This window comes from Sprattus sprattus (genome assembly GCF_963457725.1).
Source record: "Sprattus sprattus genome assembly, chromosome: 6".
NCBI classification, from domain to species: Eukaryota; Metazoa; Chordata; class Actinopteri; order Clupeiformes; family Clupeidae; genus Sprattus; species Sprattus sprattus.
This window is the reverse complement of record NC_137925.1, coordinates 31,655,567-31,681,303: the sequence shown is the minus strand read 5'-3', so window position 1 is coordinate 31,681,303 and position 25,737 is coordinate 31,655,567. Positions and strand designations below refer to the sequence as shown.

The window sequence follows — 25,737 nt, the reverse complement described above, 5'->3', positions numbered from 1 at the left end:
GGCCATCTATCACAATGAAAGCCCTTTACTCCCAGTTTTGGCCTTTATAGTCCCATCAGCCATAGCCTTTGACATATTAAAGCAAAGTCACTTCAAGGCTCTGGAAAGTGAATAAAGAAGACAGGGCTCTAGTAAGCAAGTGCAGTGAAAAATATGCCTCCTTGCAATATTACACACATATATCCACATAAGAAAATATTCAATATGTTGCTATGAATAGAAGCTGGACTGGACACAGTCCAGAGAAGAAATAGCCAAGGCCAGTAGGATTGTGGGTAATGATGAATGCTGAAGTCTTTAAACCAGCTGCTGGATCTCCTTACTCGGTTCTGTTACTGGTGGGTAAGATCTCCTCACTTGGTACTGTTACTGGTAGGGGTGTGTTCAAAATATCGATACGGGGATACATCGTCGCGGGCCTCTTTACGATGCGTGTATCGATACGGAGGCGTCAGTATCGATACTTCACGTGCAACAAAAAAAAAAATAAAATTTTTTTTTTTTGTTTTTTTTTTGTCTGCTTCTTTGTACAGCGTCTACTTGGTTCATGTGCCTGCCTGCATACTTTGCCCATCATCCAGTTGATGGTATAATTTGAAAGCAGAGTTTCTGTAGAATCCACATGAGGTGACAAATATGTTATGATGTACTGTCAAGGAGTTACAGGCAATTTTTTTTGTTATAAGCCTAAAATATCGGGATACGTATCGTATACGTACGTATCGCATGTATCGCGATACATATCGTATCGCGACCCCTGTATCGGGATGCGTATCGTATCGCGAGGTGGTTGCCGATACCCACCCCTAGTTACTGGTGGGTAAGATCTCCTCACTTGGTTCTGTTACTGGTGGGTAAGATCTCCTCACTTGGTTCTGTTACTGGTGGGTAAGATCTCCTCACTTGGTTCTGTTACTGGTGGGTAATATCTCCTCACTTGGTTCTGTTACTGGTGGGTAATATCTCCTCACTTGGTTCTGTTACTGGTGGGTAAGATCTCCTGACTTGGTTCTGTAACTGGTGGGTAAGATCTCCTCACTTGGTTCTGTTACTGGTGGGTAATATCTCCTCACTTGGTTCTGTTACTGGTGGGTAATATCTCCTCACTTGGTTCTGTTACTGGTGGGTAAGATCTCCTCCCTTGGCTTGTTACTGGTGGGTAAGATCTCCTCACTTGGTTCTGTTACTGGTGGGTAAGATCTCCTGACTTGGTTCTGTTGCTGGTGGGTAAGATCTCCTCACTTGGTTCTGTTACTGGTGGGTAAGATCTCCTCACTTGGTTCTGTTACTGGTGGGTAAGATCTCCTCACTTGGTTCTGTAACTGGTGGGAAAGGGTCCTGTACTGTGCCATAGGAACCTGCTGGATCTCCTCACTTGGTTCTGTAACTGGTGGGGATTGGTCCAGCTTTACTACCAAACTGAAAGGAACTGATCGGCATGAGGTCAAATTCATTAAAGAAGACATACATAAACGAAAAAAAAACTATATTTTGTCAGGATATAGTAAACTGAAAGTCCTATCCTGAGTAGTTTAGTTTGATGCAACACCATTCAGACCATCAGTGCCAGAGCAGGGGTGGGACACAGAGTTGCCCCGTCTGACAGCTTGCATGAAAAGGTTCTTTTGTGATGGAAGACTGTGTGTGATGTCAAGCTGAGGAGCTGATGAAAACTACCACCGTCTACAGACTGAGTTTGAAAAGTGCTGTTATGAGAGCGTATTTTGAATTCTCTAAACGTGTGGTTTAAAAGTTAGTTTGGTTTACTGACAACAAAGCGTCTTTCAAAATAAAAAAAATATACATATCCAGGAGCTCAAAACATAGAAAATATGAGAAATATGATTTGTAAGAAAATTCAATTGAAAAGCCTGTGTCTCCATCTGATATACTCCAGTGAGTACACTGCATACAGAATCTGGCCGATACGAGAGCTGCAAACGAATTCTGGCACCCAGCTGGCCATCCCAGTGCTTAGGTATCTGTATGCAACTCTCTGGCACTGGAGGCACAGCCCCGATGGTAGATCACAGAGCCACATAGAGGATGATTTTTAGGGTAACTAGTAATCTGTAGCCTATTACATTTCAAAAGTAGCAACCCTATGTATCGATCGCACCAGGAGAAGCTTGAGTCATGCACATACACAAATATACAGCCAGAGGCTTCTCTTGATGTGCGGATGTGTGCATGTCCCCGTCTTGGTTTACCGTGGTTTACCTACATTTCCCTCGGGATTAATAAAGTATCCATCTATCTATCCATCATGGATGTTTGCAACGTCTTTACCCCATTAGCCAAGCCCCTGATTGGCTCTGTGTTTTAAGTGTGCTTGAACTCTCCCGTCATCTTACTCAAGCACAGGGTAAAGACAGATATAGAGACAGAGATATAGAGAGGGCAATTCAAGGGATCCCCACACCATTTCCTGGTTAATCCCTGTGCATGCTGGGTACCCAAGGACATGTGCCCTCTCAGGTAATGATCTGCCCCCTCTGACCTCTGCAGAGGACAGGCCAGAGGGTGGGGGGTGTTGGGGGTCACGGAGATGAGCAGCAGAAGATATGATTCCCCACCGTGAGTGAGCGAACAGCCCACACCAGCCCCATCCTTCTGGCAGGGTGGCATATTTTACATGCCAGAGTGCTCCATCTCTGCATAGGTCACTCAGAGGTTGACTATACCGCTAGTGGAGAGATGAGAGTGGCGGGGGCTTACTGGGATTGGGCGGGAACATGGTGCAGCTCTTGCAGTGTATGATCTCCTTGACGACGGGCATATCCTGGGACATGGGTGGAGGCACGATGCCCAAGCCAGGCATCATGGGGTTCATGGGAGCGATGCCCGCCATCATGCCCAGGCTCGGGTCGAAGTCTGCAGGAGGGCACCAATGAGACAAAAACAAACACACACACAGGAGAGAATGAGACATTAGCTTAACGCACAACAAACAAACAAACACACGATGCAGCCTCAGTGTGGGTGTGCTCCTTTGGGTTGTGGATACAGATAGAAGCACTATTTGTTTAGTTTCTTAGCCTTCACTCTCTATCTCCCATAGTATTCATTTAACGTACTGAACAAACAAACGAACAAACAAATAACAAAACAAAGTAACTGAATAGACTTTTGAAACAATCCGGGGGCGGTGACCTCTACTGAGGCTCAGTTCCAGCTACTTCAGCTGGCCGCCAGGAGATTTATAACAACTTTTTTTATCATAACATTTATCACACACACACACACACACACACACACACACACACACACACACACACACACACACACACACACACACACACACACACACACACCACACACACAGGCTGTTTTGCAGTTTAAAAATAAAATAATGAAAAAAGAGTCCTGTAGTCCTGCGGCTGGCGAATGCAGGGGCTTTCATTTACAAGTATTGATTTGGACTGCAGCTGAATTCCTGCGCTGAGCCTTTTTTAAATGGTAATATCATCGCTCCCTCCACACCCGCCCCCAACAACCACCAGGGGTGGGGGTAGACAGAGAGAGTTGGAGAGACAGAGAAAGAGAGAGAGAGAGAGAGAGAGAGAGTCACACACACACACACAATCACACACACACACACAGTCACACACACGCACACACACACACACACACACGTTTGTTTGTTGATATGTGTAAATGTATGTCTATGCTCTGCTTTAGCAATGCAAACAATATTTGTCATGCTAATAAAGCTCATTTGAATTTGAATTTGAGAGAGAGAGAGAGATAGAGATAGAGTCGATTCCTTTAGAAGACAGATTGACAACCATACTGAGCAGCACCTGACATGAAGGCAGCTTTGCTACACAGGCCAAGCCATCTGTACCGCTAGACTGACAACCATACCCAAACAGAGACAGACAGACAAACAGACAGACAGACAGACAGACAGACAGACAGACAGACAGACAGACAGACAGACAGACAGACAGTCAGACAGACACACAGACAGTCAGCCAGACAGACAGACAGACAGACAGCTGGGCCAGACAGAGCGTGACAGCCAGACACCAACAGCCAGATGAAGAACAGGATGGCCTGCAGCAAGCTGGCTGAACAATCAGACACCCAGACGGAGTCTTCTCCTCTCCTCTCCGGCGGGGCTGGGGTGGGGGGGAGCCCCAAGTGGCACGCCGAGCCAAGCTGACACCCATTTTAGCAGCGCTGTAATGAATACTATGGCCTCTGGACATGGATCCTAATCAAACCAAACTGCATTTTCTTTCCCTTCCACCCTTCTGTCACTCTCTCTCTTTCATTCTCTCTCGCCCCGACTTATCGATCATGCAGGCGTTGGTATTCTTGTCTCATAGTGACAGGCGGGTAAGATCCAGGTGATGAGCGGTGCCCTCGAAGGCTGGGATGATGGGTGATGGCTTCTCCCTGCCGTACAATTACAATTTATGTCAACGGTTGATTTTAGTTTTATATGTGTTCTAATTCCACGCCTTTACTTTATTGGTTGATCACTAGGTGTTTATCTGGGTGACTTCAGCTTTCTAAAGTCATATTCATTTGTCAGCACTGACTCCAGGGTCAGAAGTGCAGATATCTCCTCTCTTGTTGACAGTTAGGCTGTACAGCTGCAAGGTTAGGGCCTGAGCTAGCGGTATGGGTTACGTTAGCTCACTCTGTTCTTGCCATCTCCACCGTACGGAAACAGACTTTGTAACTGGGTTGATTGGGGAAAATTATGTTGTGAATGAAGTGTTTTGATGTTTTGAGTGAAAATACAGTCAGCAGGGAGAGAGGTGATGTCATACTAGGATCCAGTAATATGAGCTAATGAGCAGCTGATCTTCTGAAGTCCAAGTCTGCTTTTGCAGCTCCACAGACATCTATGCAAGTACACACGCACAACTGAAGTGGGCTTGATGGCAAGGAGGTCTGACCTAGTAAAGTGAAGTATATGACAGTGGGGGAAAACACTACAGACACACTCCCACACAGACACAGACACAGACACACAAACACACAGACACAGACACTGACACAGACACACACACACACACACACACACACACACACACACACACACACACACACACACACACACACACACACACACACAGGATTTCAAAGATACACACAAGCTGGACAGACAGAGAGTTTGATGGGATGTCAATATTACGCTGCATGATTTAATGTCTATGTGACGCCAGCTTTGTGTGAAGGCACCTGTGGACTTGTAGCAGTGGGTTTGTAGGAGTGTGTGAGCTGGACTATCAGATTGTGAGTCTGTATTCGCACTGGAGGTGGCACATTACTGATCAGAGGGCAGAAATAAGCTGCTAGCTGCTCCACAGATCTGGTAGTGCAATAAGGCAAGCCAGAGCTGGAGGCCTATAAATAAGTGACTCCTTCCACAACCCCACAAGCGCCATGGTAACGCTTTAATGTATAAATGTGCCTGTTTGAAAGCATGTTCTCACCTAATGATCTGTTTATGTTTGTAGTCAATACAATGTGTGTGTGTGTGTGTGTGTGTGTGTGAGTTGTCCTCTGTGTAAAAACCCAGGAAATGCCTGGCAACAATGAAAACAGATCTTTCTGGAAGTGATCTCCGTACCAACCGGTTCTGAGGTTCATTTCCAGTCCACTGGCCCTGTCAGCTGGCTCTGTCCATTTTGGCATAATCCATTTTGGCTGTTAAGGCCACAATTTAAGAGATAAGGCCCAGGCAGTTTGTGTCTGTGTGTGAATGTGAGTGTGTTTTTGTGTGTATGTGTGTATGTTTGTGTGTGTTTGTGTATGTGTGTGCGTGTGCGTGTGCGTGTGCGTGTGCGTGTGCGTGTGAGTGTGAGTGTGAGTGTGAGTGTGTGTGTGTGTGTGCCGCAGGTGTGTGACTCTCTCTGGCTCAGTACTGTTTGTACCCTGACACTGCGGTAATAGGAACACTAATGATGAATTATGGAACCTGTTTGTGACCGGCACACGATGCTATTGGCTGTGAGTTAGAGAGAAGGAGAGAGAGTGCGTGAGGAAAGAGATGGAGAGAAGGGGAAAGAGAGAGAGATGAAGAGAGAGAGAGAGAGAGAGAGAGAGATTTCCTCTCTCTAATATCTTTACTGTCTCACACCCTCAGACCAGCCGCCTCTGTTTAATGCAGGGAAAGTGCATGATATTTATCAGGGTGTCTACAGGTATAAACAAATTAAATTTTAGACTTTTTCAGACTTTTTAATACCACTTCTAAATTAAATTTAAGACCAAACCGTTTTTTTTTTTTGCTGTCTCACACTGTGATAAATATGTTTAAGTAACCTCCGGATAAATATGTTTAAGTAACCTCCGTTTAATTTCCATAAACTGTTAGTTCGTTGTAAGGTAAAATTAATACATTGCTAGCGGGCGGAAATAGCACTGACAGGACTAGAACGCTAGTTTGCATGCTAGCCAGCTATTAGGCTATCTAATCACTTGTATGTAGACGCTTTAGCTGCGCAGTAGTCTATGCTCTGACCTAACCAAAGACAACGCAGCGCACAGGCTACCGGGAAAAAAAATATTTGACCTGGCAGAACAGATTGCCCGCATTTTCGCACTGACATGGCACACAAATATTTAAGACCAATGCAATTTGAATTTAAGACAATTTAATACTTTTTAAGGCCTTATTTTGATTTACGACTTTTTAAGACTTTTTAATACCCCGCGGCCACCCTGATTTATTCATGACATGCATTGGCCAGATGCCCTCACCTCCATAGAAAAAAGAAGAGGGGGGGGGGGGGGGGGGGGACGACTAGCCTGGTGACACCAGCCTGCGTATTTCCGCCTGATTTGATTTCAAGCTCATACGTAGTCTGGCCCAGGCCCGCCTTACATCGTTTCCAGGCTTCACCCTACAACCGCACCAATCAGCGAACAGTTCAGAGCTGTGACGCAAAACTCGCCTTGCCGAGGTGCATGTAGTACAGCGGAGTTTGTAGTTTACCAGCATTGTCTCAACTCTCGAGAACATCAGAAAATTAAAAGGAGAACAAGAGGATTGTCTTGTAAGTTTTATGATTTGAAAGGACGTCGTAGCTCTTTTCCCAACTGGCTTTGGGAAGAGTTTAATCTACCAGATGGCCCCGTTAGTAATGGAGAGACGGGAGACCGATTGCTTACCAAACGTTGCTGATTGGTTAAGGGAACTCCAATGATTTTAAACCTCAAGCTAAGCACCCGCCCATCTCGGAAACGAAAATGCATGGGGTTTTGCCAGACTGACTGATGGAAAGAAATTGAGTCACAGGCTGGTAATGGCCAGGCTAGGGGGGGACAGGCTTTCCTGGCAAATTCGAAAAGATCTGCTTTGATCGAGGCCTGGGCCCATTTTCAATTCATGTGATGCATCTCTCAGTACCCGTAGATTCTATTACATCTGGAGTTGGAGGGCAGAGTGAGACTGCATCCATTTGGTGGCTTCTCTGATAGCGCAGATTACCTGCACTTTTGTTATTGGAAGGGATTTCTACAGGAATTTTCACAGAAACAATCCCCCCCCCCCACCCCCCTCCATCTTAAATGTGCCTCCTGTTGCAGCAGCAATGGAAATGAATGTCCTCCCTGAAGTGTGGCGTATCAGGCTGGAGGAGACTGATGGAGGAGGAGGCTCCGGGCTCCAGGCTGCTCTAGTGAAGCATGTGGCTGCCAATGATAAAGCACGTCCTGGGAGAACCAGCTCCTCCAGCCAGCCTCTTTCTCCAGGAAGCAATAAGTGAGGAAGTGCAGCAACATGCATGCATTAGTCAGTATAGACCCGCTTTCTCTTACTTATTTATTTTTTATGTAAAGCTTATTGAAATGCCTCTGTGGCAGAAATGTGCTCTATGAATGAACTTGCCTTACCTATAAAATACACTGAAAGTCTGTCTCGCTCATACTGTGGTTGAACCACCTGCTGGGGTGTGGTGGTAATTACATTTTAATCTAGTCATCAATCAACTGAACGGAGGGTGAATCAGATACATCAGCTTGGCATTTGGCCACAGAGACCTCTAGTCCAGGGCAAATGTGTACGTGTGTGTAAGTGGAAGTGTGTATATAGCCATATGTGTGTGTGTGTAAGGATATGCATGCATATGCGCGTGAGTGTGTGTGTGTGTTTGTTTGCCGCAGGTGTGTGACTTGCGCGTGAGAGTGAGGAAAGGGAATCTAATGCTAGCCGCTGGCCAGGGCCACACACTGATCCCTGGAGTGTTTGTGACACGGGGGCGCACCTGCAAGGCATGCTGGGTATGCTTTAATGAGGCGTGCAGTGCAGTGCAGACCCCACCACAAGGCGCTTGCCAAGAGGCTCTGCATGAGGAAACCAGAGCCAGAGATCTCCCATGCCATCTTTTTCCCTCGCTTCATTTTTTACATCTCTATCCAGCAAAGACACGCTGCCAAGGAGTCCTGGCAGGGAAACACCCATCGGCTGAAAACTACTTATAGTTCCTGAAGGTGCAGCAGGGAGAGAAGGATAGAGAGAGAGAGGAGAGAGAGGGAGAGAGAGACAGACAGAGAGTGAGAGAGAGAGAGAGAGAAAGAGAGGAAGAGATAGAGAGAGCGAGGGAGAGAGAGAGTGAGGGAGAGAGAGAGAGAGCGAGGGAGAGAGAGAGTGAGGGAGAGTGAGAGAGAGAGAGAGAGAGCAAACGAAAGAGTGAAAGAGAGCAAGGGAGAGTGGGAGAAAGAGAGAGTGAGCGAGAGCGAGAGAGTGAGAGAGAGAGAGAGTGAAAGAGAGCAAGGAGAGTGATAGAGCGAGCGAGTGAAAGAGTGAAAGAGAGCGAAGGAGAGTGAGAGACAGAGAGACAGTGAGTGAGAGAGAGAGAGTGAGAGAAAGACAGCGAGGGAGAGTGAGAGAAAGAGAGCAAGTGAGAGAGAGTGAGAGAAAGAGAGCGAGTGAGCTGCCCCTATGAGACCTCTGCACGCTCCCGCTCATGGTGGGGTTGGGCGGCGGACTCTAATGTTAGTTGACAACAAACTTCTGTGAATCACATCAGGGGGTCATAAACATGTGTGTGTGTGTGTGTGTGTGTGTGTGGTCTGTGTGTGTGTGTGTATATCTGTGTGCCCCAGAGCTGTGTGTGTGCTTATGGATAAATCCCTGCGGTCGCTGAGCTGCATGTTTAGGTATTCCGAGGGTATTGTGTGACTGGCTCTCGAGCTCATGAGTCGGCTCCACTCCCACATCATCATGGCGCTCCGAATCAAAAATCTAAACAACAAATCAGTGGCATTAGCCCAGCCCCGCCAGCCCAGCCCAGCCAGCCCAGCCCAGCCCAGTGACAGAGGAGGTTGCTTGTCAGTACAAACACACATCTGTTCAGCAGTATTGACCAGAAATAAAAATCAAAAAAAAAAATCAAATGGCGTCATCGGGATCGACGGACAAGGCAATCAGAGAAGAGATCTGAGCGTGGAGATAATGCGCGAGTAAATAAATACCAAACTAAATAAATAATGAATGACGTAGTCTCCTCCAATCCCAGGTGCTGGGACCGGCCGTCCCTGAAGGATCGAGACAGCTGTACTGCGTCTGACTTTGCCAGCAGCTGGAGGTCACATAGCTCATGGTCCATAAATTGGAGGCAATCACCATCACAGAGTGTGCGGCCATAAAGCAGTTTGAATAATAAACAGTTGCCTGGGCGGCCACAGCCAATCAGAACAATGCAAGGTCAGAGAGGTGGGGAGGATGGGAAGGTGAAGGGAGGGGATGGGGGGGATGGGGGTGTGGCGCGCCCTTGTGGTCACCATTACAATCCCAACATTTAGCTGATCTCCATTCAGGTTGAAAATTGGCATGACAAATGCTACTGCGATGTAATGCTCTTTCACTCTCTCTCTCTCTGTCTGTCTGTCTGTCTGTCTGTCTGTTCCTCCCAGGTGATTGAGAGCAGATGTGGGGTGGATTTATGGCCTCGTTGGCCTGCTCTCCTCTCCTGCGCCAGCAAGATGTTTGGATTCCTATGAGGCTCTCTGAAAAAAAAGAAAGCAGGCGGTGGTTCGTCTGGGTTTGTCGAGTGCGTCTGTGTGTAAGAGAAAAACAGCGACAGAAAGGGGTAAAAACTAAAATCTGTGTGGGTCTGTGGAGGCTACTGTACGTGTTGTACCTACGCAATACATCTGGTACAGTGTGTACAGTTGATGGAGTGTGACGCTGGGGCTCTGGGGCCCGGCTTGGCTCTGACTGTAATACTATATCCCACTTGACACGCTGGGATATGCAAGCTGTGTTCCACCCAAGCCAGGTGGACCTGAGCCGCGAGGACCATATCACTCTCTCAAAACGAGTGCTGTGTTAACACAATTCTGGACAATCCAGCGCATTCCGGCGCTGTGCTACTCTTACACAAGAGCACAGGAGGTCAGCCATTACGCATGAATTATCAATAACCCAGCCGCTGCTGGCCGAGGCCTAATGGAGTGTTTTAAATAGTTCACCACACCGGCCCTCTCTGGCTCCTTCTCTCCCAGTGTTGCTGGTGTGTGTTTTCTTTTTCTTAATGGAGAAGAAGATCCAGACAAAGCTCTCGAGGCCGAGTGTGTGTTTGGAGCTGCACACTTATGTTGAAGATTAACCGACTCGGGAGCGTGCGCCCCTCCATGATATATGAGGAAAGACAGAGCAGGGCAGAGAGGGAGGGCCTTTGCAGGCAAGTTTGTTGTGCTTGTGTGTGTGTACCTTTGTGTGTTCATGCTTCTCCTTGTGTGTGTACCTTTGTGTGTTCATGCTTGTGCTTGTGTGTGTATGTGTGTGAGTTTGTAAGCTTTTATGTGTATGCGTCTGAGTGTGCTTATGTGTACCTTTGTGTGTTCATGGGATTTCATGTGTTTCCGTGTGAGTGTGCTTGTGTGTTTGTGTACAGCTTTTCTGGCAGACGGCTGCTCATTTTTTATTTATTTTTTTCAACAAAAGGGTTCAAGGCAGCTGGGCAAAACAAGATTGAGGGAGATATTTGCAATGGAGTCTCAAATGGAGTCTGAGAGAAAGAGAAAAGGCTCTCTGGAGTCTCAAATGGAGTCAGAGAGAAAGAGAAAAGGCTCTCTGGAGCAGGGGCGTAGCCAGGACATTATTTCTGGGGGGGGGGGGGGGCGGCTCTGGCCATTCTTTTATTTGGGGTGGCACTTGATTGTCAAAAACTACTACTTTAAAACTCACACACTGCAACACTCAGAGCAGCAGTTTTCTAATGGCTCATCTAGCCATAAACAATGGATTGAGCCTTCTTATGGACACTAATGATGTTTTATTGATAATCCCATGTTATTGGAATGGGTGCTTTGATAATGTGCAAGTGCGATTTATCATGATTATGGGAGTTGGTTTGGGACCTTAACATGAGACAGGGATGTTTTTAGGTCAAGTGACAGACACGATATGAATTGTCATTTTAGGCGATAATTTATTAAGGGTAAACTGTAGCATTTTAAGTGCAATATTCCATACATTTGCAATAATATATAATAGAGAAAGAGAAAGAAAAACACAACATCACACACAAATGTCCAATAATACATAAAGAAAAATAAATATCAACAATATGTACACAGTACATTGAACAGTATCACTACAAACAGTGAACAATCACTAGCTTACTATATCAAACAGATTGTGGTGCTGAATGAAAACAGAGCACTGACAAACCAGGTCTAGAAGGGGCACTCTCTGTTTGCTTGTGTGTGTTTGTGTGAGTGAGTGAGTGAGTGAGTGAGTGAGTGTAGATCCATGCAAATTATTTTACAATTGTCTTTTGTGTTTGTTAGAGGTCGAGTCTTCACTTGTGAAGTATCCTAACCAGGGGTGGACTGCCTACCACTCACCCTTGAAGCTCCTGTTTCGTTCTCCCTGGAGTGTCTTGGGGAAATTTAGTTGAGGTTGCGCTGGAGCTTTACCCCTGGACTTGGAAATGTCTGTAAAACACCAAAGAATCCCATTAGTATCAGCTTTTAACATGAGTGCTTTCCACTTCCAATTACATGTTGTTCTTTTATTGATTTTTAAGACTAAACATGCAATCATTAACATTTTACAGATTGAATAAATAGGTTTAATATACACCAACTGGTGCAACCTAGACACATCATCAGTGATGGAACCTGGGATCATCGGGTGTTTCGGGTCTTTCAACATCAGACACCCTCGCCCAGGCGACCCAGCCGGAGGTGATCAGTCCCCGGCTTGTGTCTAGGTAGCTTGTGTTGCCCACGGATCACCCCTCTTGATCCACAGCCATCTTGATGCCCTCTCAGCAGCATCTGTGGTGTTCTTGATGGCTTTCTTGCTGTGCAGTCCCCTTATTCCCAACAACTTGAGAGCCCTGTAGAGTGACTGGCCTGCAAACCCTCGGCATCCAACCTCGATGGGGTTGCACCGAGTTTTCCACCCGTTGCGGCGGCATTCGCCTGCCAGCTCCTCGTACTTGGCCCTCTTCCTCTCAAATGCCTCCTCCATCCGGTCTTCCCAGGGCACAGTCAGCTCCAGCAGTATGACCTGCCTTGTTGATTCTGACATGAGAATCAAGTCGGGCCTGAGTGTGGTCACTGCGATGGTCTCCGGGAATTTAAGCTGACTGCCCAGGTCCACCTTCAGCTGCCAGTCCCTAGCTGTGGTAAGGAGCCCCCCTCCTTGGCTTTGGCGCTGCCGTGGCCTCTCTCCAGCTCTAACAAAGGCGATGGAAGGCCCAGCTGGCTGTTGTTGTCTGCTGCGTGCAATCCCTGTGCAGATGGTATCTGCTATCACCTTCAGCACCTGGTCGTGGCGCCAGCGGTAGCGCCCCTCACCCAGGGCTTTCGGGCAACAGCTCAGGATGTGCTCCAGTGAACCTCTCCTCTGGCACAGCAGGCAAGCAGGTGTTTCTGCCAGACCCCAACAGAAGAGGTTGGATGGGCTGGGGAGGACGTCATAGACCGACTGGATCAGGAACTTAATCCGGAACGGCTCCGCTTTCCAAAGCTCAGTCCATGAGATCTTCCGGTCCAGTGCCTGCTCCCATCTTGTCCACGCCCCCTGTTGTCTCATCCCGACCATCCTGCTCGAGCGGGTCTCCTCCACTCCTGCTCGAACCTCTTCCTGGACAAGCTGACGCCTCTCCTTCCCCTGGGCCTTGTTGTACTGAGGTCTTGGGTTGCTCCCAAGCCCTGCCCGGCCTGATGCAACTGCTCCCACTAGAACACTGTGACGCAACCGTGCTTCTGCTTGGTCAACTGACTCCTGGGCTCTCCACTTGCGACCAGTTCGCACTTCAATCCCAGCTGAGGAGACTTTGGTGTCCTGGGAGTCTCTATACAGCAGCACCTCCCTTGCACGGGTCACCATGAACTCCTCCGACAGACTACTGAAGGGAAGTCGTAGCTTGTTCTTATTCCCATACAAGGCTATGCTGCTGAGGCATCGTGGTAGGCCCAACCACCTGCGCAGGTAGCCACTGACCTTTCTCTCGAAGCCCTCAACTGTGGTAAGTGGGACGTCATAGACCAGCAGTGGCCAGAGGAGGCGTGGCAGGATGCCATGCTGGTATATCCAGGCTTTAAACTTGCCTGGCAGCCCTGACTTGTCCACTGCCACTAGCCAGGTTCCAAGCTCTCTGCTGGTTGCTTTGAGCGCTGCTGTGTCCCTCAGGGTGCCATCAAAGATCTTTCCCAGGCTCTTCACTGGCTTCTCTGAGACCGATGGAATCTGGACGTCTCCCAGCGAGAAACGGAACTTGTCTGTCACCTTCCCCTTCTTCACCACCAGGGAACGGGACTTAGCAGGCTTGAACCCCATACGTGCCCAGTTGATGAGACGCTCAAGGCCTTGGAGCACCCACCTGCAGCCTGGTACCGATGTTGTGGTAACAGTCAGGTCATCCATGAATGCTCTGATGGGGGGCTGCCGTGCACCTGTCTTGGTGAGCGGTCCTCTGCACTCGACTTCTGCCGACTTAACAAGCATGTTCATGGCTAAGGCAAACAAGATCACTGAGACGGTGCACCCAGTGATTATGCCCTTCTCAAGCCGATGTGATGCTGATGTTACTGTTCCAGAGGTGACTCTCAAGCTGAAGCTGCTGTAATAGTCCAGTATGAGGTCCCTGATCTTGCGTGGAACATGGTGCCGGACAAGCGAGGTTTCCACCAGTTTGTGTGGAATTGACCCGTAGGCGTTGGACAGGTCGAGCCACAGAACTGCCAGGTCCCCCCTGCCCTCCCGGGCCTCTCGGATGAGCTGAGTGACAACTCCTGTGTGCTCGATGAATCCTGGTACCTTTGGGATCCCCCCCTTCTGGACAGAGGTGTCAATGTATGCATTCTTCAAGAGGAACTCCGTCATGCGTCGGGCAACAATGCTGAAAAACACCTTGCCCTCCACACTCAGGAGTGATATGTTTCTGAAATGCTCGATGGTGTGCGAGTTCTCCTCCTTCGGAATCCATACGCCCTCTGCATGCCTCCACTGCTGAGCCACCTTCCCCCTCCTCCAGATGACCTTTAGGATCTTCCACAGTCGTTGCAAGAGCCTTGAGCACCTCTTGTAGACAACATATGATACGCCACTGGGACCTGGTGCTGAGGTGGATCTAGCTACTCTGACAATGTCCTCAACCTCTCTCAGGGTTGGCTCCTTGGTGTTAAATGCTGAAGTGGGTTCTGGTGGGGTTATCAGACTGCTGCAGTGGCCAAGATCCTGCTCCCTTGTGCTGTCGCTGTAAGTTGCCCTGAGGTACTCGTCAACCTCTTCTTGCGTGCAGGCCAATTGTCCACCTCGCTTCTGCCCGAGGATCTTCTTGGTGAAGCTGAAAGGGCTTGCAATGAAGGCGGCACGCTTTTTGGCTCTCTCTTTTCCCCTCCTTCTGTGCCATTCGGCTCGCCGCAGTGTTGTGAGGTTCCGCCTTAAGATGTTACGGAGCTCTGCTAGACCGGCCTTTTCTTCCTCCCTTGCCTGCTTGTACTGCCGTCCTAGCAGTCTAAGCTCTTGCCGCAGCTGGCTGATCTTCTTCTGCCGTCGGTTTGGCTCCACAACAGCGTTGGTTCGGCGCTGCTCCTTGGTGCCAAACCTCTCGGCGGCAATGCTGACAATCATTGTGCACATTGTGCGCAACTTCTGGTCAGCATCTCCTCTAGCTGTGGCTTCGAGAACCTGATCGACGTCCTCATCGAACTGGCACCACTCTTTTACCTTGTTGGCGGAAGGCCACTTGACCCGGCGGTGTTCTGACTGCCTGACTTGGGGTGGGGCTTGTGGGGCGTGGAGGGTCTGGGCACTGTGGGGTGACTCCGGGCCGGGCTCCTCCTGCGTCTCACCAGGCACTGGTCCTGTGCGTTGCTCCACTTGCCTCCCAGTCAAGCATCTCATCTTGGTCTGGTGGATTTTGAGACCTCGCGGGTTTTTGCAGACCTTGCCACATAAGCAAACTGCACTCATAGTCGTATTTCCGTTAGCTTGGGTCGATGCCTGTATGTCCGTCCTGTTGGGGTGCTCATCCTCCCCCCCTCTCGGGCACCCCCGGGGGTATAACTCTGTAAAGTTTTCCGTAGCTTGTTTGTGGGTGCTCCCTCACGGGAGCTGCAGTTTGGGGTGCTAGCCCTCCCTGCCCCAGTTGCTGTCTCTCCAGCTGTCTGCTGCCTCTCCAGCTGTCACCACTCTGTTCATGGTCGTCATCCGGTCTTTCCCGAAGGTCACTGGCTCTGCCAGAATGAACTGGTTTAATATACACCAACTGGTGCAACCTAGACACATCATCAGTGATGGAACCTGGGATCATCGGGTGTTTCGGGTCTTTCAACATCAGACACCCTCGCCCAGGCGACCCAGCCGGAGGTGATCAGTCCCCGGCTTGTGTCTAGGTAGCTTGTGTTGCCCACGGATCACCCCTCTTGATCCACAGCCATCTTGATGCCCTCTCAGCAGCATCTGTGGTGTTCTTGATGGCTTTCTTGCTGTGCAGTCCCCTTATTCCCAACAACTTGAGAGCCCTGTAGAGTGACTGGCCTGCAAACCCTCGGCATCCAACCTCGATGGGGTTGCACCGAGTTTTCCACCCGTTGCGGCGGCATTCGCCTGCCAGCTCCTCGTACTTGGCCCTCTTCCTCTCAAATGCCTCCTCCATCCGGTCTTCCCAGGGCACAGTCAGCTCCAGCAGTATGACCTGCCTTGTTGATTCTGACATGAGAATCAAGTCGGGCCTGAGTGTGGTCACTGCGATGGTCTCCGGGAATTTAAGCTGACTGCCCAGGTCCACCTTCAGCTGCCAGTCCCTAGCTGTGGTAAGGAGCCCCCCTCCTTGGCTTATATATATGTTTATTATATGGCCAGCCTTAAAATTATTTTAGTTTTCCATAACCTGACCGACCCTGTTCCATTCTTCAGCTACTGATAACCACTCACCTGGTGACCTCAGACTTGTTTATCATTCAGTTCTCCTCTCCCAGAATCGCCCTCCTCCTGCTCTGTCTCTGACAACTAGTGTCCTGAACATTCACTGCAACTGGCTTCTTCCCTTTCTGCACCTGTTCTGCTTTCTCCACTAGCTCCTTCTGTTTCCCTGGTTTATTACAATTTCAAGTGTAAACTAGCGACAGTGTGTTATCTATGACTAAGTGACACCTGGGAATGGACTTAAGCTAACTAGCTAGCGCTAGATCGCTAGCCAGATATAATCTTAAAAGTTTCAAAAATAACAGCAGCAGCCTAACTCAACTCAGTCTGCCACACTTCCTCAATATCGCCACATTCTTACATTGAGTGTAATTGAGTTGAGTTTAATTGAGTGTGAAGATCACTTTATGATCTTATCATTTCAATGATCCTTTAAAGTATTACCAACTTACTCACCTGTTAGTTACAGTGGTATCCAGTAGTTAGCTGCTTGTTTCCAATACGCTGTCAGAATGCAGGCACGTTGGGTTGTGTCTTGCGCTGTTGTTGGGGGCGTGGCCCAACATGTTGCGAATATGAGTCTTGTAGCGTAAGTGACAAATGACAATATAAGACGACTTGATAAAAAAAATACCAATTCATTTATTTCAGCTTTATACCTTTTCTGTTCAGGAGGGTTTTTTTGTATTTTTGTTGTTGTCGTGCTGTGAGGTTGGGCAGGGAGGCCGGCAGGGTGGCCATTCTCTGACCAGTGGTGGCCGTGGCCCCCCCTGGCCACCACGTGGCCACGCCCCTGCTCTGGAGTCTCAAATGGAGTCAGAGAGAAAGAGAAAAGGCTCTCTGGAGTCTCAAATGGAGTCTGAGAGAAAGAGTAAAGGGCTCTCTGACGTCTCAGAGCACTGACTCCGCTCTTTGGACAATGTGCTTACTTCCTGTCAGAGCCTTGAATGTGATTATTCAGGCACAGATGTCAAGCGTGAAATGACGAGTGTGGCTGTGTGGACGTGTGATGCGAGCGAGGATACTGGCGTGAGCGTGAGCGTTATTTGTCATAATTACCTCTGTGAGCGGGGAGGATGGGGGTGCTGACTCAGCGATGCCAGAACGGTAATGATTCGCCTTTTTCACCTCGAACGTTCCACCGAGCCTGAGGGGTACACTTACCACTTCCGGGAGTTCTCACAACGCTATTTCTCAGTGCAATGGCACCTCACTGCTGTGTTCCCCGATGCACATCGTCACACAGGAAAAAATCCAACCGAGGACAAACCTTTCACCGTTTCCCCAACGATCAGAAACTACGTCGGCAGTGGATAAAAAACATCAGAAGGGATCCTGGTCGTAATTTTAAGGTACGTTTTATTATCGTCAAGGCTTTAGCGCATCTAAATTGTCCACTATGGACCAGTTTTTTCTTTTTCTTTGTAGGTTGAGGCAGGGCTTTCCTGAGCAGGATCGTGCAACCCGTTTCCAAGTATCACAGTCAACAGTAAGCAGGATCTGTGTGACCTGGGTACATTTTTTGTATTTTATGTTGGGATCACTTCCAATGTGGCCTTCAAGAAAAACTGTGGATGAACTTATGCCAGATTGTTTTAAGTGCACGTTCCCGGCTACAAGAGTTATATTGGATTGCACAGAAATTCATATACAGAAACCTAGCTCCGAGGTCCTTAACTCAGCGATTTATTCACACTACAAAGGTAACACCACATTTAAGGGCCTAATAGGCATTGCCCCCTCAGGTGAAGTGACTTTTGTCAGCGATTTATATACAGGTTCAATATCTGACAAAGAAATTACCAAAAAAATCAGGTATCCTTTCTCTTCTCGAAGAAGGAGATATGGTAATGGCCGATAAAGGCTTTCTCATCAAGGACCTTCTCTCTGAAAGACAGGTCTCCCTTGTAATCCCTCCTTTTTTAGGCCCAAGTGGACACTTCACTGCAGACGAAGTTCGAAAGACTCAAGCGATAGCAAGACTGAGAATACATGTAGAGCGCGCTATTAGGCGCATTAAAGAGTACCATATTTTCGATAAAGTCTTAGCCATGACACTGGTGGGCTCCGTTAACCAACTGAGGGCCGTCTGTGCCCTTTTAACTAATTTTCAAGGTCCTCTCTTTTAAAATTGTAATGTTAACGTAAATATCTACCAATGTTATGTAATGAAATGTAATGAAAATGTAATGTAATGAAATCTTAATATCCACAAATGTATTCAAACCTTGAATAGAAAGTGTTCATCTTTACGAGTCTGTACAAAACCTTAACCATCATCTTTGTTCATCTTTATGAATCTGCAAAACTTTTACCATCATTATTGTTCATCTTTACAAATGTATACAATATGTTAACTTAAATCCCCATTATGCGACAATTATACTTCAGGATTAGGGTAAGGATAAGCAGTTTAACCTTAAAATAACAGCTTAAAAAAATTGGGGCGCTACAATGACTTTTAATATGGAGAATCGCCTCCGTGCCATTGCAATACCAGGGTCCATAGGCATATAACTGCGTTCTGTAGTTTTGCCTGCCGCAGCCCGGCAGCCTGACTTGTTTACTTTCTCCCCTAACTTGTTACCATAGCACCTTATCATGGTCAATGTATCACAGGATCAGTCCCTGTCAGACCTTATAATCACTTCTCATGCTCTTTACCTGTGAGTGATTTTTTTTATGTGTGTTTGTAAAAGCTACTGGATGTCTATCTATCTTAAGAATAAAGTACAATTGTATTACACATGGATGTTGTCCTTCATAACTTTACAATTTAATATACCGGAACCAGAATAGGTTGGAGCATCAGAAAACATTTTTAAAAAAACATTGATTGGCACAATGGTCTAGGTTTGTAAATTTAACTATGTACATAGAAGTTGGTGCGGGCAATACAGTAAAATGGCCTGCCTGTATACTGTAAGCATGGACAAGGAACCAGAACATCAGAAAACAGGCCGTTCAAAAAACATTGATTGGCACAATGGTCTAGGTTTGTAAAGGTAACTATGTACATAAAAGTATTGAAAAGGAACAGGTCAGAACATAGGAACGAACATACCATTTAAAAACATTAACAAAAGAGAACTATATACATTAAACAGATAGTGTCAGTAATGTATTACATGATTTTGTTACACAAAGAAGGCAGAAAGTGAGAGAAAAAGAATGTGTCCAATTTACATTTCATGTTCTCCCACTCCTTTGGTTGGAAGTGCACCCGCTCCAAGTGATGGTCATCACTGCACTTCACAAAAAAGTCACACCACTTCAACCCAGTGATGCCCATCTGCCCCATCACTTGAAAATAGTATTCGTGTGTGGTCTTCAGGCTAAGGCTACCATCAGCGTTGCAGCCCAAGTATGTGAATGGTTAATAATGGCAAAGAGGAAAGGTTGGTGGTCCACACAGAGGTTTCCATTGCTGGATCGTATGAGTCGGAGTCAAACTTCCGGGTTTGTGTACCCCTCAACGGCATTCGAATTTTCAAAATGGCCGCCAGGTGAATAAGGCGAATGCCATCCACTGGAACGGAAACAGTTTGGGCTCTTTAGCGTGGAGGTGCCTGGAGGGGCTGGTGTGGAAAGGTGGTGTGTGTGTGTGTGTGTGTGTGTGTGTGTGTGTGTGTGGGTGTGTGTGTGTGTGTGCAACAGCAGCTGCTCGCTCAGGTGATTAATGAGGGGGAAACTCCGACATGCCTCAGTTCCCAACGTCCCCCTCTCCCCCCTGCCAAATCCCAAATTCAAAACAGTGGCCTCCTCACCACATGTATCAGTACCCCAATCAGACAACAGGTCACCCCACACACACCACACACACACACACCACACACACACCACACACTCGAGCTGATTAGAATGGAAAGACTATCTTGGGGAAGGAAAGACCAGGGGGCTGCCAGCCTGCGTGATGCAGTCTAGCAGTCGCTTGTCTCACAGCTCATGGATCAAGGAGCCACCGGCCCCTGTGGTGCAGACCGCCCATCAATATCCTCCAGCCCCCCTCCCCTCCACAGAGAGTGAGTGAGTGTGTGTGTGTGTGTGTGTGTGGTGGGGGGGGGGGGATTATAAGCACTTGGCATCTCCAACCAGTTTGTTAAGAAAGCATGTGAGTGAGTGACTCACATACACAGACCCCCATGCACTGAATGGTTATCACACCTTGATGGGCATGAAGTGTGGTGCATTAGGACCAGGGGGGAACGGTGCTGAGACTAATTAGGCTGGTGACTCTTTCTGGGTACTGCGGTGCCCCTGAAGTCTTCCAGCGGTGAATAGACTCATAACTCAGCGTCCTGCCGACTCAGCACCACCCGTCACCACCGCTTCAGTGTGGGCGCAGGAAAGTGGCCGACGTCGGCAAGACAACGCAGAAGGAGGGGAGACAGAGAGGGAGGGATGCAACCAACAGCACTGCACTCAGACATACAGACACAAGATGGCAACACACGTGTGTGTGCACACACACACACACACACACACACACACAGAGAGAGAGAGACACAGACACACACACTCAGACACACACACACAGTGCATGGCAGACTAGGGACACCCACTAGTCCCTCAGCAGACATCCAGCTCTTGCTTCTCAGCCGCCTCCCTGCCATAAATCTGAGTAAACTCAGGCATTCGGCAGGAATGGACGCGTGCTCGTAGGTTTGGAGAGCCAGGGCAGATGTCTAATGGAGACAGAGCGCAGGTCTCTGAGGAGAGGAGGAGGGAGATGGAGAGAGAGGAGAGAGAGAGATGTAGACAGAAAGAAAGAAAGAAAGATAGACATGTAGATAGATAGATAGAGACACAGACAGACAGACAGACAGACAGACAGACAGACAGACAGACAGACAGACAGACAGACAGACAGACAGACAGATAGATAGATAGATAGATAGATATAGATAAATAGATAGATAGACTAATAGATAGACAGACAGCCAGATACATAGACAGCCAGATAGATAGATAGACAGATGGAGAAGCCAGAGAAGTGGGACCTCAGATAGGGGAGAGGAAAAGGAGGCTTGGCTTGTCTTACCTGACATTAAGGGCTGTCCAGCAGGCATCCCCATGGGGGCCATCCCCAGGTTGTTCATGGCGGTGGCCCAGGGGTTGGGGTCAGACATGGGCATGTTCATGGAGCTGGAGTCCATGGTCATGTTGCGTATGCCCTCTGGAACAGAGCAGAATGCAGGGAGCTTTGATCAGACTAATGATGGCTGTTACTGGGCAGATATGATATTCAAATGGGACAGGACATTTGGAAAGAGGGCAGACAGGGTAAGAGACAGCAGGAGATAGAATATAAACGTGTGTGTGTGTGTGTGTGTGTGTGTGTGTGTGTGTGTGAGAGAGACAGAAAGATATAGAGGAAATGCAGACAAAGTGTGTGTGTGAGCGTGTGTGTGTGAGCGTGTGTGTGTGTGTGTGTGTGTGTGTGTGAGCGTGTGTGTGTGTGTGTGTGTGTGAGAAAAAAGATATAGAGGCAAAGCAGACAAAGTGTGTGTGTGTGTATGTGTGTGTGTGTGTGTGTGTGTGTGTGTGTGTGTGTGTGTGTGTGTGTGTCTGTGTGTGTGTGTGTCTGTGTGTGTGTGTGTGTGTCTGTGTGTGTGTGTGTGTGTGTGTCTGTGTGGGAGACAGACAGGTACATGGAGGAAAGGCAGATAAAGAATGTCTGTGAATCTGTGTTTGAGAAAGTACAGAACGTCCAACAGCAGGAGAGACAGGCACAATGCGGGTAGGTAAAAGAGATTGAGTATCTGTGTGTGTGTGAGAGGGAAAGAGATGGAGAGAGAAAGAGAATGATAGAGACCCACCGGGAGAGTGAAAGAATGAAATAGACAGAGTAATATATGAGTCAAGCAGGGTCTCAAATCACTTGTGCAGATTTGGTTAGATTCCCCAATGCTTTGGGCTTAATAGCTTCTGAACCGCAATGGGCTGATTTTTAAGAGAAGAGAGGAAGACAGGGGCACACGTCGAGTGACGCTGAGTCACATACTTGAGAGAGCTGCCGCACGCACACACACACACACACACACACACACACACACACACACACTTCCTGTTTTATTCAGGAGCAAATCAGCATTCCCCACTCCAGGCCCTCCACTGAAGACGACCTCCGTTAAAACAGATCACACACGTAGAGGAGCCCTCTGCTTCAGCTAGCTGCCGCCACATACACCCCTCACATACCTCTGGGTTATGGATAAGCAAATTTAGCAAAGGGAAGGAAAATATTCATCACTAGCAAAAACAGCCATTGTTGTTATTACCAGATAAGGGCATATGTAATAAGAACTACCCAGCATACTTGGGGCCTGCAACCACGTTTGATCTAGTGGTGTAATAAGCAGACTATACACCAAACAAACTGATAGAAGCTCCCTGGGCTAAACACTGTTTATTCAGTAAGAGGAGGTGGCGATTGCAAAAGCCCACGCCAAATGAGAATTGGCCGAAGCAAAGGTTTTCCTTTCGCCTCAGTGCACACAGCATTCTGTATGTCTGCCTTGTACACATTCACATACAGCAGCACATACACAGAAGCATAAACATGCACGCACCCACAGAAAACAACCGCAGGCTCCATGCCTCTTCTGCCAAGCACGGATGCCTCCAGAGCAAATCAAACACATTCTGTCCACTGCCCCCCCCCCCCGAGCAGCCCTGGGTAAGTAAGCAAAGCAACAGGGTCTATCACGCAAGCCAATAACCAGCAGTCAACAAGTCCCCCCCCCCCACACAACTACCACCTCCTCCTGGTGACCTCCCAGGTCTCTCAGCTCAAACTCAGGCCTGGCACTCTGTCACTCCTCTCGACCTGCACTTAAAAAGCAACCTTATTTCAACGACTCTGAAAGGCACTCTCTCTACTGACAGGATCACCATTAACGCCATTAAAGATACGACAGGGTTCCTGCTCTCTCATTATAGACACACTTTTAGAGAGTTTATCAAACTTGTTTCTCAGAGAGCATTATTCAAAAGCATGCCCTACTTGTACCATAAGACGCTTTGGATTTGGACATTATCACATCCCACAAGCTGAACTGTATCCTTCTAACAGAAACATGGCTGGATGACTCAGGCAACTATGAACTTCTTGAAGCATCACCATCTGACTTTTCTTTTTCACATTGTTCTCGCTCCAATCAGAAAGGTGGAGGCGTGGCAGCTCTTTTTTCCAATGTGTTACCCTGTAAGGATGTTTCTCTTGGTACTTACTCCACCTTTGAATACCTTTGAATACCAATTTACCACCCACCGCAAAACAGAGTAGGTTTCATCTCTGAGTTCGGTGAGTTTCTTTCCAATATTGTGACAAACTACGATTGTATTCTCATTTGTGGTGATTTTAATATTCACATTGATAACACAACAGACTGTTACGCTATGCAATTCACTGATCAGTTGTCAATGTTTGAACTTACACAACACATTTCTGTACCGACTCACAATCATGGTCACACTTTAGACCTTGTTATTTCAAAAGGCTTAGACATTTCCATAACTGGTACCTTAGATGCTGGGATCTCTGATCATCTTTGTATCTTCTTCAATGTGGCCTGGCCTACTAAACTTACATCTGGCCAAAAAACACAGAAGTCACTTTTAAGAGTATAAACACTTCCAAAAGAACCTGCCGCAGATATGAACGGAAATGGCGCAAGACAAAATCAAAGGTTGACCTTATGAACTACAAGAGTCATCTGCTTTTATACAATCGGGAAATTAAAAAAGCTCGGCGGCAGTATTTCGCCCAGATTATAGATGATAGTTCTAATAACTCTAAAATACTTTTAAACACCATTGACAGACTCATAAATCCTCCACGTTTTATACCCTCTGAGCTCCGCACTGAAGAAAAGTGCAATCAGTTTGCTTCTTTTTTGTGTGAAAAAATCGCAACTATTAGGATCACATCATCCTTCATAAATGGCCTTAATCTTCAACCTCTTAGCCAACCTCTACCTGGTAGTACGGTAACTCTCCCCCAGTTCACTCCAATCAATCTGAGTGAGCTGGGAGAAGTAGTCAGTAAATTAGGTTCAGCTACTTGCTCCCTCGACCCTGTACCTACAAAGCTACTCAAACAAGTCTTCAGCTACTTGGCTGCTGACAAACTTGAAATTGTTAATACCTCCCTACTATCCGGAATTTTCCCTGCCTCCCTCACACATGCCATTGTTACACCACGACTTAAAAAACCTAATCTTGACCCTTTGGCTTGTAAGAGTTACAGGCCCATCTCTAACTTGCCTTTCCTTGGCAAAATCCTAGAGAAGGTTGTTTATAATCAACTTTGCTCCTACTTATCCGAAAACTCCATATTTGATGCCTTTCAATCTGGTTTTCGCGTAAATCACAGCACAGAAACTGCTCTAGTCAGAGTTGTGAACGACCTTAAAGTTGCTGCTGACAATCACAAAATGTTAATTCTTGTCCTGCTTGATCTAAGTGCTGCATTCGACACAGTCGATCATGCCATACTTATTCAACGCCTTCAGCATTCAGTTGGTCTTCAGGGTACCACTCTTGATTGGATCTCATCCTATTTAACCGGGAGATCCTTTTCTGTTTCTATCAACAGCCTCTCCTCTGATGTACTGCCCATCTTATATGGAGTACCCAGTGGCAGTTTTAGACACGGGCCACCCGGGCGGTGGACCGGGGCGGCACTTTTTCAGGTCACGTGAGGGGCGGCACGACCAAGTAAATAAATCAATAATAATCTGCGCCTCGAAGCGGTTTTCTATTATCTATCATATCACTGTGTGGGGAATTGGCGAATTGGCGCCCCCTGCGGCTGCAGGCGCTCCTGCTTGCGCCCCTGCTTGCTAAGAAGGTGCCATATGTGTGAAAACGTGGAAGGGGAGGGAGCGCGGGGGAAAAGTTAACCTCTGGGACTCCCAACTGGAACAGACAAGTGGGGGGACGGGGGGATTCACTGTAGGCTATAGAGCAATACTCTAATACAATTAGTGGGCGCAAGTCACTCACACCTCGACTTTCTTGCAAAAAACGCACATTCATAATATTATAATTACAGACCTATAATTCCTGCACGTTTTTTGTTTTTCTGAATTGTGTGAAATGGCTTATACAAATAGGTAATACTGAACGATTATGTGTCACCAAGGGCAAGGTGAATTGGTTTAGTCTTAACTTCTGTACGAGTGAAAGTTTTGGGGGATGGAGAATGTGTTGATTGTCGAGTGCAAAATAATCACAGAGATAGATAGGAAAAGGCAAAAATCCGTCAGGTGCCCAATTTCGGAAAAAAAAGAAAAGAAGAAGAGGAGAAACAAGCAAAACATAAAGGTATGCCACTATGCTCTCTCTGTTTGATTACGGTAGCCTATCCATGAAGTGAT

At 47.5% G+C, this 25,737-nt stretch overlaps 1 protein-coding gene across 1 annotated transcript in view; it reads right to left on the bottom strand.

Moving 5' to 3' along the window:
* The window catches only part of LOC308367160 (ecto-NOX disulfide-thiol exchanger 2-like), a gene marked incomplete at its 3' end in the record, with an annotated part of 223,680 nt that overhangs the window by 84,394 nt on the left and 113,549 nt on the right, over nucleotides 1-25,737 (bottom strand). Inside the window, exons 3-4 of the mRNA XM_080840975.1 lie at nucleotides 21,396-21,530; nucleotides 2,719-2,874 (exon numbers count right to left, since the gene is read on the bottom strand). Coding sequence (XP_080697101.1) covers nucleotides 2,719-2,874; nucleotides 21,396-21,530 — 291 coding nt within the window. The remainder of the gene's footprint in view (nucleotides 1-2,718; nucleotides 2,875-21,395; nucleotides 21,531-25,737) is intronic.